The sequence below is a fragment of the Typopeltis vanoorti genome, chromosome 17, assembly GCF_054136105.1.
Source record: "Typopeltis vanoorti isolate ZY-2024b chromosome 17, IOZ_Tvanoo_1.0, whole genome shotgun sequence".
NCBI classification, from domain to species: domain Eukaryota; kingdom Metazoa; phylum Arthropoda; class Arachnida; order Uropygi; family Thelyphonidae; genus Typopeltis; species Typopeltis vanoorti.
In genome coordinates, this window is record NC_143565.1 from 10721042 (window position 1) to 10736649 (window position 15608).

The 15608-nt window shown below is 35.9% G+C and overlaps 1 protein-coding gene across 1 annotated transcript in view; it reads left to right on the top strand.

Moving 5' to 3' along the window:
* Positions 1-12051: 12051 nt before the first annotated feature.
* Positions 12052-15608, top strand: part of DCTN5-p25 (Dynactin 5, p25 subunit) — a 113603-nt gene continuing 110046 nt past the window's right edge. The window contains exon 1 of the mRNA XM_090407284.1: positions 12052-12436. Within this exon, the coding sequence (XP_090263410.1) occupies positions 12389-12436 (48 nt within the window). The 5' untranslated portion in view covers positions 12052-12388. The remainder of the gene's footprint in view (positions 12437-15608) is intronic.

Consider the following 15608-nt stretch of genomic DNA (forward strand, 5'->3'; position numbering starts at 1 on the left):
CATCCATTTAACCCCTACTTGTTTTACTATTCGAACCCTAGGTATGCAATCAGCAATAACCTCCTGTAAATTCTCCTTGACCACTTCCCATGCTCTATCGACACCCATCCCTTGCAGTTTTACATGCCATGGCACTGAACCAAGCAATCTCCTAAGCGTGTCATACTTGCCAGCACGGTAATTCCACATATAGCCTCTGTTAATCGAAAATTCTATATCTTTGGCCACTCCCAAGTCACCTTATGATTATTCCCACCAATAGGTGGCAACATGATCATATTCATTACAGTCAAATTCTCAGATGCTATTACCAGGTTCAAGCACTCTCAAACCCCTAGTATTTTCAATTACATGCTGATATAGTCATCAGCATGTAATTGAAAATAGTCATCCCTTAATAATTGAATAAAATCCAGTTCCTTACTCACATGTGTCCTCTCCTCCTTCCAATCAATCTTACCATAGTTGAATTCCCCATAATAATTACCCTCCTTCCACTCATTGCTTCTATTTGCTTATGCATACTATCTCCACCATCTATTCCATCACCTGGTCTATAGCAAATCATAATAGGGAAATCAATAAAAATACTCTTGATCATGCTTCTTACTAACCACTAAAACATATCGTGATGTGCTAAGTCAGTACAGCATAATCCGTGCCATAAATAAACTCTCCAACAAAGAAATACTTAACAATTCCCTAACACAATCATGTATTTTGATCATATCAACATATGGGTTCCCTCACCATACGCCTTGTCAGAAATTAACACCAAAATCGCTGATCACTACTTTGTGCCGATTTCATCAACAATTTGTATTAACAGAAGATGACAGTAACACTGAAAGATACGTGTTACTATCATCAACAGAAGATGATAGTAACACTGAAAGATACGAGTGAAAATAGCTATAGCGATAGAAGTAAAGGCAGTCTAACGTTACAACCATGGCGAGATATAAAGCAGTTGTATTTAAGGTCTTGTTACGAGTATGCGCAGAAGCCCCTAAATTGGAGAAACTAGTAATATTAAAAGTTAGGCGCATATTAATAGATAACTTGCATAAATCTCAGCAGCAGTAGCATAGAAAGACGCATCTGACTCATCTCGCGCCATTATACCAATGAATATAACACAAAATTATATTTCGCATTATATCAGGTCATCCCAAATATAATGTCGCTTTTTTTATACCGTACTTGTTAAAACATGTCTCAGCTTGTCTATACATGAATTTTTAAAGCTTTATAAGTATTGCTAAGCTGAGCCGTCCCCGTTATAAGGAATACGACCTTGCAGGAACATCATACATAAGTTATTCTTTAAATAACTAAATAAACTTTTATTACTGTCACTGGAGATCACTGCACAGCACATTAGGCATATCATGATTTATGAATTCGATAAAGGTTACAATGCTGCTAACCCTGTAAAAATGTGCAAGAATTGTTTGGCGATAATGTTTTGAATGTGCAAAAGTGGCAGCGATGACTCCAAAAATTTCGACAACGGGACTTTAGCTTGGAAGACATCTCTCGCTTTGAGCGTCCTCTCTCTCTCTCTCTCTCTCTTGATAATGATATGCTGGGAGCCACTATTGCAAGAAATGCCAATGCTGAAGATTTAACAAAATATTCAGTGTCATTAACCATCCATCGCAATTTGCAAGAACTTGGAATAGTGTCTAAGCTCAGTAAGTGGGTTCCTCACGAACTGACTAAGAACAATCGAAGAGAGCGCATCAACACCGGCACTGCTCTTCATTCTCGAGAGGTTCATTCCCAGTTTTTGAGTCGTGTAGTGACTGATAATGAAAAGTGGATACTTTTCAAGAATATTAAGTGCCGATGGCTGTGTGTTCATAGAGGGAACCAGGCTAATTTTCAGCCAAAACAAGACCTTCACCCTAAGAAAGTTTTGTTAAGAATTTGGTGGAATATAGCTGGTATTATACACTTTGAACTCTTGCCACAAAACGAAACAATCACAGCTGAAGTATACTGTGAACAACTCGTTCGATTATATAAAAAATTGAAAGAAAACTGAATTCATATTCTTCCGATTTTGCATCTTCAGATTACCACTTATTTCTAAGTTTTCATTATCATTAATATTATCAGTAATAATTATTTTTTATTTATCATTAATCATTATTTCTCATCATCACATTTATCATTAATAAAAAAAAAATACGATACATTAGAGGCACTAAAATTGAGCCTATGCGACGTCTTTGCCTGCGAACCTGAATTCTATTGAAATGGCATTATGAAACTCTCAAACGTTGGAAGAGAGTTATTGATTCAAATGGAGAATATATACCTGATTATATTAGTAAGTGACATATGATTGATATCCTTTTAAAATTTAATGCTAAAAACGACATTACAAAATTATATTGTTTTCCATATTTGCAAATTTGGCAAACTTTCAATATTGGCCAATACAAAATTGAATACAATCATCAGCTAACGTCTTTTATTACCTTATAGGGAGTAGCCGACGCCCTTTCATCCTTCTCTAACTTTTGGACGCTGAGTGGGCAGTCAGTGTCCACTGGTAGCCAATCAGAGAGCTGGCTCAAGACTATAACTAGTGGCATTCAGTGAATGGACTGCTAAGTGCCGCTATCCCGCAGTCCCTAACAGTAAAACAATAGTTGTAATGTCTGAAGTAGGTTGGATTCTATGAGAAGAAAAACCTGAGTTTCCAGAAGAAAAAACCCACTATCCTTGTTGAAATCGACTAAATCGGGAACTGGTTGAAGAAAGACTTAGCAAACGTTCCTCTAGTAGGTGATCTGTATTCTCGAATTTCTGAAAATAGTGCTGTTTTTGGCGTTCCTAATTTCAGCTATTAGTTAATTTCCTGTGCTTTATATAATATTTGTAGGTGAATGATGTTAGGATTTTTTTTCTCTATTCCATAATGTGGCTTTTACTGCGATACTGTTATGTGTGTCCCCATTTATTCATGGATTTTTAGTGCATATCTCCTGGTTTTTTTTTTTGGTAGTTTTGTTGTCTTTCTGTATATTTCTATAAATAGCAATTTGAGACTATCGTATAAAGTTATTCTTTATATGAGCCTGTGTAGCTCAGTGGATGTGGCGTTTGCACACCATCGCGCTAGGCCGCACGAAGGAAGTCTTGGTTTCGAGTCTAGTCGGCGACTAGAGGAAATTTTTCTAAGCCTTTTTTCGACCGGTTCCCGAGTTAGTCGATCTCTGGCACGGGCAAGCAGGTTTTTCCTCCCGGAAACTCGGGTTTTTCGTCCTGTAAACTCAAGAAAATCGACCGTAGAACCCACATTATTTCAGACATTAAAATATATTGTGTTAGGGTTAGAGACCACGAGATGGCGGCACATTTGAGCCGTCTCTCTTCACTGCGTACCGCTTAATTAGTGATAGCCTTGGGCCATCTGTCTCTGATTGGGTACCAGTGGAGATTGAACTGCCCACTCGGTCTCCAAAAAAGTTAGATAGGGCTAAATGGCCTCGCCTATTCCCGTATATACGGGAATAAAAAGGCGTTAGCTGATTTTTTTTTTTTTTGTATAAAGTTATTGGATCTATATTAAGTAGTCTGTTCCAGTTTTTTTTTTAATTTTTTTTTTTATGAACGATGCCCTTTACTATGATAGTACAGTGGGATTTTACAGTGTATAGGGGATGTAAAAGTGGAATGAAGTTGCAATTAAGTCAACAATTTTAGTCCGTGATTATTGATGACGTTTATGTGGTGATAGCAGCCCGAATGTTAATGTGGTCTATGTATGACTGTGTTAGTGAATCGTTGAGAAATTTTTCTTTCGTTGGGGAGTTTATGGTCGGTTTATTTTGTACAGGCTTAATATGTCAAGATATGTGTTAGTGGTTGAAGAAGAGTGGTCAAGAGTATTTATGTTAATGTCATCTATAACGAAAAGGCTATCAGTTGCGCAATTGTTTATGTCTTGTGCCATGTTTCTAATTCTTGAAAGAAGCTTAGTGGAATTTTATCTGGGGCATGGGTATATTTTGTTCATCGTGTTTTTGTGGTTAGGTCTGTTGTTAATCGTGAATTCCAAGAGTAATGTTTCTGTATATTTGGATGTGGTTATGGTTTCAGTCAACTGTGCTTTACTTATGCAATCGCGATAATGCTTTCTCCTCTTGCTAGTGGTTTGCATATGGTGTAGGACCGATAATTGTTACTGTTATATGCAGACGCTGCTGTATCACATATAGAAATCTCTGTCAAGATTAGAACATCGATATTTGTCAGGACGTTACTGAGTAGTGTTGACAGTGTAGGCAATTTTTTTTATACTTATGTTAGTGAGTAGTATGGTGAGTTCAGAATTTGCATACGATTTGTCTATAGAAATATTATTAAATAATTGGATTCATATTACTAAAAACATATGTTCCTTTCTGGTTGCTGCTATGAAATCATGGAAAACTACTTTAATAGTAAATAATGAACGGTTTGGTCATATTAGCATTAAAGGGAATTTTCCATCAGGCCTGTGTAGCTCACTGGAAATGGAGCTTGCATCCTCTGCGCTAGGTTGCCCAAAGATAGACTTCAATGCCAGTAATCTTCGACTGGAGGATCTTTTTCTACGGTTATCTTCGTCGAGCTCTCGCAAGGGCAAGCAAATTTTTTTTCTCCAAGAAACTCGGGATGTTCATCCTGTAAACTCAAACAAAATAGATTGCAGAACCCATATTATGTTATACAGTAACATATCCTGTTAGGGTTAAGAATCAAGAGATGGCAACACTTGTTTTTCCGTCTCTTCGTCGGTTGCCGCTTATAATTAGTGATGGTCACTGGCCAACTATCTCTGATTGGCTACCGGTGGAGATTAAACTGCACATTCAGTCTCCAAAACTAAAAAGGATTTAAAGATCTCACCTACTTTAAATAAGGGAACAAAACGCGTTAGTGTATTATTATTAGTATGAAATTTTCCAAGGTGATTCCTTGTGGCCATTACTCTTCAACCTTTCTTTGATACCGTTGTCTATGATTTCGAAGAAACAAAACTTGGATATGAAATTTTTAGATACAATATTAAAATTTCCAATCTGCTGTATATGGATGACTTCAGCCAAGACAAAATAATGGAATTCGGTTGGTCAAAGTGTGAAATTTTATTTAGTAAATGAGGAAAAATGAATCGTGATGGTAATTTTAATTTTGATCAAGAGAAATATATCAAAACAATTTCTGCTAAATAATACTATAAATACATAGGAATATTAGAGCCAATGATATTCTCCACTCGAAAGATAAACAACAGGCAGTAGAATATACTAAAAGAGTAGGTTTTCAAAATATTCCTGACAATATTCTCAGAACAGAACATTAGGAATCGATCTAAATTCGAGTAAGGAACTCTTCAGCTATACCTGTTATTTGATAAACGGTTGTCATAGCAGATTGGACAAAAGGAGATTTAGAGATATTGGACAGCAAAACTCGAAAATTAATGACTATGCATCATGCATTACATCCACAAAGTGATGTTGACCGGCTGTATCTACCAAGAAGAACATGTAAATTGGGTCTGCTGCAAGTGAAACAGACGTGGAAGAAGATGAAACTAGTTTAAAAAATTACATTGACATTAACACTGAGCAAATGCTTGAAGCCATTTCACAAGAAGGCTTCCTAAGAACAATAGGAAATAAATATGATTACCAAAGGAACAACAAAAAACGGAGATGTGCGCTAGAAATTAAACTCTTGCATAGCCAATTCCTTTGAGACAAAGGAAAAAATTAACCTGGTTATCTCGTGGCAATGGCTACAATATGGATATATTATTACTATTATTATTATTATTATTATTATTATTATACTTGACTTATGCTTGACTTAACCAAAGCATTTGATACACTTGAACATGACATACTACTCACCAAACTACACTTAATAGGTATAAGACGAACACTACATACATGATTCAGGAACTACTTCTCAAACAGAACACAAGTAACAAAAATAGGTACATGTCACAGCCGGGGTATACAAATAAAACATGGTGTTCCTGAAGGTGCCATATTATCGCCCACTCTATTCAACATATACATTAACGATGTTCATAACATATCCATAAGAAGTCAAATATTTCAATACGCAGATGACACCGCACTACTAGCAATCCACACAGACATCAAGACGGCTCTCTGCAAAGCACAGCAAGACCTAAATGAAATCACAACATACTTCTACCAAAACGCAATTCTAATCAACGGCACCAAAACACAGATACTGATAATACACAACCCAAGAATCATGCACCCCAGACCACTATCCATACACTGTCACACATACCGTTGCATTAACAACAAAAATACCTGCCAATGTCCCGAAATCAAACCTGTAAAATATGCAAAATACCTTAGTCTCTATATAGAGTACCACCTTAAATGGACAAAACATATAGAATACCTACATACCAAAGTCCGGATCATCGAAGCAAAACTCTTCCAAGTAAAAGACATTATTCCATCCAACATAAAAAAAACTCCTATAACACGGTATCTGAGAATCCCTACTCAGATACGATATAACAGTCTATGCAAACACAACAAACAGCCACCTAACACAATTAGAAACATTACACAGCAAAATTATGTTAATAGTGATTTGGACACCTTACACGCAACAACCAATAACTGACGAGCATATGGCGACACACAGAAACCTGAACATTAAAAACCTGAAACACTACATGACATTAACAAAGAATTACTTCAACATCACCTATCGAAATAGCAGAGACACATATCGTATAACACGACCTACAACAACTCTATACATACCTACATCCTTCAACAACTCATACAGTTCCTTTGTGAGATCACATCAGATACCAACGCAACTGAACAACCTATAAAGAAATTTAAAACACACAAATAACTACAGAACATTAAAACACGAACGCTGGAAAATATACCAACAAAGTTAATATACCATTAACACTAATATCATCACAGATCACTAGCATTCAATGCCTACATCCCATGCATAAACAGTAACAACAAAATAGTGAAGGCTAAATCCCACTCTCTTCATAAAAGCTAAACCAAGCTTCGAAGTAGGTGGGATTAACTAGCCTCACTCATCTACACGTAATCCTTATAATCAAATGCAGAAATGTAACAAAACAGTCAGTAAAGTATATAAAACAATAAAGAAGGTACTGAAGATACTGCTATTATGTGATAATATCATTAATATAATATTACTATGTAACATGAAAAAATAATGTAATAAACTATTCTTATTATTAAAAAATGTAAATAATGAGTTTACATTGTATGATTGTGAGAAATTGGAAATATAATATTTTAATTTCATATGTGTAAATACTGTTGCATAATCACTCTTTCTCAACCTTTTTTTAAAAATAGTAAACTACATGTAATATTATATGACTTCTGTAACTCTGAACTATATAATTGTAGAGAGTTTTTTACCTTGGGTATATAGTATATTAAAGATACCAAGCAATTTTATCAGCTAGGTTTTAATTCTTTTTTCCAATTAAGCAAACAGACAAGTATGTCAAGTTTGCATCTTGTATAATTGTAAATTATTACTCTGATTGTTATTTTAAAAGATAGGAAAAAAACTATGTTATTATCATCATTATTATTGAAATTTCATTATATGTAGCACTTAGTGCTGGACCTTGTAAAATAATATACTGAATTTTACTCAATATGATAATTGTATACAGTATATGTAAATATTTAAGGGATCAATAAAACAAAATTATTATTGTTATTGTTGTTCAGGCAGTTTCATGTAGTTTGAAGATTCATTGCAGGAGACCCAAATTATCCACACAAGCTATCATATCTCTACTTGAAATCATTAATATATAAAGCTCAGAACTGACTCTGGAAACTCATTCCACTGATTCACAACTCTCCAAGCGCAAAAACTATCCTTCCATCCACCCAAACCACACTGTTATTCAGCTTCCAGGGATAACCTTTGAGGGATAGACTGTTCTGGTCCCTCCAGGAAAGTGCTGAAACATTTTCCCTGCACCCGTTCTATAAAACCTTTTAAGAAAACTTAAATGTTTCTATCTTACCTCCTCTTGTTCTCCTATCAAACAACTTCTTCAATCCACACACACTCAATCTATCTTACCTCATAGGGAACATTGTACAGAACACTCACCAATTTAGTCACTCGCATCTGAATCCCCCTCCACCATTTCCCCATCTCCAACAAACCCTGAACACTAGACTTGAGCTGTAATCCAGATGTGGATGTATCAAGGCCTTATAAAGAGGAATAACCGCTCTCCTATCTCTACTTGTTAATGTGTTCTTCAACATCCAAGTAATCTTGCGGGTTACCTTAGCAGCATGCCCTCTAAACATTAACTATCTGTCTATCTCCACTCCAAAATCTCTAATTTCATCTATTTCCTGGAGTACGGTGCATCAGTGGGAAAGACAACTTGTAACTTGTATTTTTCTCAAAATGTATAACATTACATTTCTCCACATTAAACTGACACTCATTAACTTTGGCCCATACTGACAGCCTATTTTAATCGCCCTGCAACATCTCCACATCATATTCATTAACTCTTCCTCTACTTAATTTTGCATCATCGACATACAACTGAATATTTTCTTTCAGATTTTCATATATCCTATATCATTTATACAAATTAATCAGCAATTGTGCCAACACCGAACCGTGCGGCACACCAATAGTTCACTTGTTTTAGCCTCGATTCTTCCCCTCCATGTACCACTTTTTTATATCTTCCATCAGCCACCCTCATCTCCACTTAACCAGTGTCACATTCATCCCCATTTGTTCTAATTTGCATAAGAGTTCCATGTGCTATTCTTTCAAATATCTTTGCTAAATGCAGCAGAATCGTTGTGTAGCTATTTGCTTTCTCCAACTCTGCTGTTACTCTCAATTATAAAAAAATATAATAAATTGCTAAGGAATGACTGACCCTTCACAAGGCCATGTTGCCCGTCATACAGTATCATATTCTTATCCACCCATTCTTTAGGTCTCTCTTTTTGACTAATTTTTCACTTATTTATTATTTTATTTTTTCCCATCACTACTGAAATACTGATTGGTCTATAATTTGTTACGCAGTCTTGGAACTTCCTTTTTACAATGCGGAATTATTTTGCCCTTTTTACTCTCCCTTGGAACTCTACAAGAGCTGAGACTTATACTAAACAGCGTAATCATAGGCATTGCAAGACGAAACCCTAGCTGATATCCTATCTAATCACACAGCCGTATTTACATTGAGATTCTGCAATATCCTAATAACCTCCAATTGATCCACCTCTGTTCACGCATTGTTGTCTGTCACATGCTAAAGCAGTAATTCACGAGGATGATATACACTTGCAAAGTGGTCACTCATTAAGAAAGAAATCGGATTTATTTTAGCCGCTCAAAAACAGGCGTTACAAAGTAATGCAAGTAAAGTAAAAATTGAGAATATTAGTAATAACAGGAAATAGAGATTATGGGATCAGAAGGAAGAGACTTTTTAACATCTGATCAGTGCTTGCATCAAGATATCTCAACCTGATTATAAATATGGCCATGATCAAGTGGCCAAAAGAATTCATTGGCATGCATGCAAAAAATATGGTTTTCGTACTTGCATGAAACAGAGACAGTATTGGATAAGAAAACAGCAAAAATTATCTGTAATTTAGAATACAAAGTGATAGGACTTTGGAACATAATAGACCCAACATCACAATTACTGAACTTCGACAAGTTTAGATTATTTACATCACAGTATCCACTGGTAACAACATCGACAAAAAAGAACTGAGACGGAAAAAAAGATTAATTATCGAGATCTGGCAATCGAATTTGGCTAGTAGTGTCTTAAACGCACCAATAGTTACCAGTTGACTTTGTGCAATTTTTAAGAAGCTATCCAACTATTTACAAGAATTAAGCATCAGTGAACTGACCACACCTGATATACAAAAAATAGTCCATATTTCACTGTGCTACCTAAAAGAGTATTCTTAGATTACTGGGTAGAATCTGAATTGTACTGTATCATTATTCAAATTGTTGTTTGAATGATATCGTGTCTGGACGGTGTACAGTATCGAACAAATTTATCCGAACATTCACATTTTAAAGAAAAATTTTAAATTTGAAGAAATAAGTATAAAAATTAAACTCCAACTTCACTTAATAATTAATATGTGCTAATCTGTTTCAAATAAGTTCATTAATTCATTTAGGCCTGGACTCTTCCATCATAGAACACATTTTTTATGTCTGCACCTGGAAATCATACTTTTGTACTGGATTGTATTAAGTTGTCCTTTGTATCACAATTTAATTCTCCAAGTCTTTTTTTCGCTATGGCCCACAAATTTTCTATTGTGTTAATATCAGGAGAGTTACCTGTCCACTGAAGCAATTGGATGTTATGATTTTTGAGGAATTCTTTCACTTTTTTTGAAGTGTGAAATGAAGCGAAATCCTGTTGGAAGATAAGTTCTTTTTCTTTCTGGATCTGTGGAACTACTGTTTTCTCCAATATTTTTATGTATTGAACTTTTTGTCATACTGTCAACAGGCACTAGTGATCTGGATTGTCATGTGTAAAACAACCCCAAACATCTTTTTAGCTGGGAGTCTTCTCAGCTGCTGATTTGAGAACATAGCGCCTCCGTAGCGCAATTGGAAGAACGACGGTACATTGCGCCCTTCGATTGGAACAGGCCTAAGTTCGATTCTCGTCGCGACGGGAGGAATCTTTATCTGGTCGATTTCAATCGATGGTGAGTTAGCCGATCTCATACGGAGGTAGCAGGGTTTTTCCTCCCGGAAACTCGGGTTTTTCATCCCGCATACATACAAATCGGCCCTTCAGAACACACGCAATTTACAGACAAAAATTACTAGTTGTTGTGGTGGTGTTGGAGGTGGGCGGTAGATGGCGTTGATTCGTAGTAGAGGTAAGGTGTAGAGACAGTTGAAGATGTCCTCCCGCGATGAGTCTTCGGACTCCTTGGAGGTATCAAGTATAATAATAATAATAATAATAATAATAATAGGATACTCGCTCTCCTTGGAGACAAAGAGATGGCTCTCATCTGAGAATATGATCTTCTTCCACATCTTAATAGTCCAATCGTTGTACAGTTTTTCTCACTGGAGCTTCTTTTTCTGCATAGTCTTCATCAGGAGTCGTTTCTTTTTTAATCTGTAGGCAGTCTCCCTGCTTCCAACAATCTTCAATGGACTGTCATGTCAGAAACATTAATCCAGCTAGCTGCCAAGCTTCTATTTAAGTCTACAGCAGAAAATCTTGGATTAATTTTACTTTTCCTAACTAGTAAACAATCTTGAGTAAGTGCAGGTTTCCTTTTTCACCCAAATTTTCCTTTTCTATAAGAGAAAAGGTACCACTCCCCCTAAACCTCTTTAAAATCACTAACAGTACGAAAACCACACTCATTGGCAATTTTTCTTTGAGTCAATGGATATGTGCTGAGAAAGAATACATATTTTTTAATGCTTTCTTGGAGATGTATCCATTTTACAGCTACACAACATGAATGAAACACTACGAACAGCAACTTCTTCACACTATTTAAAAACGCACAACACTTTATAAATATCGTAGAAGCAGTTAAAACACGTAGCACTCAACCGAACTAGCGAACTAAAACCAAAATCAAAATTATTGTAAACTGAAAACAAAACCAAAAACTTGACGAAAATTCGGCTTGTTCGGATTAATTTGTTCGCTACTGTATCAGTTGTGTGAATAAAGTCATAATAATGACAATGAAACCTGAGAAAACTTGTGACTCCATGGAGGGCAAGAATATAATAATACTGTATTAATAAAACCATTATAAGACATTTGCTCATTTTTTCATAACTGTAGTCCTTTTTTCCCCCCATGTGATCTCAATATAAACTGAACTTTTATTTTATTTTTTTATTTTATTTAATTTAGTGTGTCTGTCTCAATCCCCAACGTTGCAGTTAATCTTTATGTCTTAAACGTAGAGGCAGTACATCTGTAATATTTAATCATAATTATAACTAATTAGCAACTATTGAATTTCTTTCCTTGTGTATTGGATACCGTGAAGATTGTTTTGTTTATTTACGTGTGTGTTGTCATTTGGCAACGTCAGTGTGTGTAGCTTCTGGCGTTTTCTTAGTTCGTGTAGGAAATCGTGTGTCGAGTGATATTTTTTGGCTAATTTATATCACTTTAGTGAAGAAGTATTATATATATATATATATATATATATATTAGGTTCTTGCATTAACAAATCAGGTCTTTAATTAAATGCTGTCAGATTTCTGTTAATTTAGAACAAATATGGAATTATCAGACGTCTTTTATACTAAGCAAGAATACATCGAAACCGTAAGTGTTAATAAACTTTATGAACGTTATCTAATTCATGGGTATTAAAATGAATCGAATAGTCTGCCAGCACCTGCAGAGAACTTCTGTAAACACGTTAATGACATTAAGTGAAGCCTTTTCCCCACCTACTTTTCTAGTGTTCAGCAGTTTCAGGTAACCACACTCATTGCACTTTCTTAAACATCAACGGTGCCTCATGGTCCACACTCGTATTTGCATGGTTGGTACGTAAGATTACGCTGTCAGAAGTAAACATCTAATTTGATCACTAGAATTAGGTCCTTCATATAGAATCCTCACCCCCAATATATATATATATATATATATATTGTGAATATATTATTCACTTTAAAACATTCATCAGTTAATTAACGTTGATTGTTATAACAAAGTTTAAAAGTACATAAAAAAAAATGTATGACAGCTATGCTTTTTGGATATGATTGTGTGCACTATGTTCTTATCAGGTTAATATGGTATGTCAGATATGGAGATGGGTTGTATAAAATAGATCGGCAGTCCTGGATTAATGAAACCTGTAATAGTTTTAAATGATAAACCCATCTACAACAGGGCGAAAAAAAACCTGCAATACATTAATTATTATTATTATTAACAAGTTTCTATGGAGTCAACAAACTCATAATGGGTGTTCTTATTCAGTAAGCAAAATATCTTTCATATTGAACCTTGAACTCATTTGTCACGTTCCTAGCATTCATGTATCCTGCACTGTCCTGGCAATAGGACGGAATATGCTTTGCTTCACTTCACTTCCCTCTTCAGCATACATTTACACAACTTACAAGGATAACCTCCTGACTTGTTATCCCTTTTCTCTTAATCCAGTAAAATCTGCTCACTAACTTAAAATAGCTATATCATGTCACCTCTTTCTACCTAGCTACCAAATGCTGCAATTTACATTCTCTTGACTTCTCCCCATAATCAATATTCCAGATGCCTTTTATTACTTTAGTTATTCATTTAGTAATTACTTTAATTTATGTTTAATTACTTTAGTTACTTTATATTACTTTAGTGCTGACCTGGTTGGCCGAGGGGTTAGTGTATCTACACTCCAGCCAAACGGCTGTGGGTTCAAATCCTGCTGTGGGCATGGATGTTTTGATTGTCTGTGAAAATACTATTGGTTGTGGTGGTGGGCAGTAGATGGCATTGGTGTAGATGATTTGATTCACTGTAGTTGGTGGTTTCAGTGGTGGAGGCAGAATTATAGAGAGGTGTCCTCCCTTGATGAGTTTTTGGACTCCTTGGAGGTGTCGTAATAATAACAACAATAATAATAATAATAAAATAATAATAATGCTCATCTCTGAATCTTCACCAGTGTTTTTACATCAAAATGGAAACTAGTTGACCAGTTTTTAATGCAGTATTCCACATTAATTCATCCTAAAAATTCAGATCCCAGAGTTTGTGAGAATTACAGAACTATTTCTCTAATTTCACATAAAATTAAAGTTATGCTGAAAGTGATCCAAAAAAGGCTGGAACAATAGAATTAAACTTATTCCATTAATGATGACAGGCACGTTTCGTTGGAATTTAAGATGTGAATACAGAAATGCCAGAAGAACAGATGCTTTAGCAGAGGTAGAGGAACTAGAGAGACCAGATAGCAAACATGAGATGGATTATGGAAAGAATAGGAGAATTTCAAAAGGAAGTATTCTAATTCACTTGATTAGAGAGTTAAGAGCTTTATTATTATTATTATTACAGGCAGCTCCAAGGAGTCCTTAGACTCATCGAGGGAAGCCCAACATCATGTCAAGAACAACTATTCAACATTCACACAGTATCTATCATACTTCACCTTGAACTCACTTACAGTCATCGCACCAACAACAAACTGGCAGCTTATTCCACTCATTTATCACTCTCCAAGTAAAAAACCTAGCTCTAACACCCTTGCTAACCACATTCTTACCATGCTTCCATGGATGGCCTCTAGTCCTCCCGCTACCAGTCCTATTCTCAGAAATATCTTCTGAATTAATCTTATAGAAACCCTTCAGTAATTTGAATGTCTCAATCATATCATCTCTTTTCTTTCTATCAACCAATTTCTGCAGCCCACAAATCTTCAACCTGTTCTCGTAAGGTTCATTCCATAGTCCTGCTATTATCTTGGTCACTCGTCTGGATCCTCTCCGCCTCCTCCCCATCAAGAAGAAACCCTGGTGCCCATATCTGGGCACAGTAGTCTGGATGGGGGTCTTATCAAGGCTCGATATATAGAGGAACAATAACCGGTTTGTCTCTGCTTGTTAAAGTGTTTTTCAGCAACCAAGTGATTTGATGAGCTGATTTTGCCACTTTTGCCATGTGTCCCCTAAACTATAACTCCCTATCCACCAACGCTCCCAAATCCCTGGCCTCATCAATCTCCTGGAGTACAATTCCACCAATGTGATATATTGCTGCTAATTTTTTCACCTCAAAATGCAAAACTTTACATTTTTCCACGTTAAATTGACATCCATTCTCCTTAGCCCAGTCCTCCAAATTATCCAAATCGTCCTGCAAAATTTTGACATCCTGAGCATTCACTATTGCTCTACCCAACTTTGCATCATCTGCAAACAGATGCACAATTCTCTCAGATCCTTTCCTATATCGTTAATGAACAAATTAAACAGTAGTGGTCCAAGAACAGAACCCTGCGGCACACCACTAGTCACAGGCCGTCTTTTGGACTCTACTCCTGAATAAACCACTCTCTGGTATCTCTCCATCAACCACCCTCCTATCCATCTCACTAACCCTATATCCATTCTAATATGCTGCAGTTTACTGATTAGAATTCCATGTGGTATCCTATCAAAGGCTTTAGCAAGATCCAGTAGAATCACTGTAAATTCGTTACCCTTATCCAGTTCAGCCGTCACTGTGTTATAGAACATGAGCAAGTTACTAAGGCATGATCTACCCTTCACAAAGCCATGCTGTCCCCCATACAGTATCCCATTTTCATCTATCCAATCTTGTATTTTCCTCTTGACTGTTTTCTCCAAGACCTTGACAACAATTCCTGATATGGTACTCTGCCGGTAATTTTCAACAGCAGTCTTGGAACCTCCTTTATGCAGTGGAACTATTTTCCCCTCTTTCCACCCCCTTGGGACTAACCTAGACCCGAGAC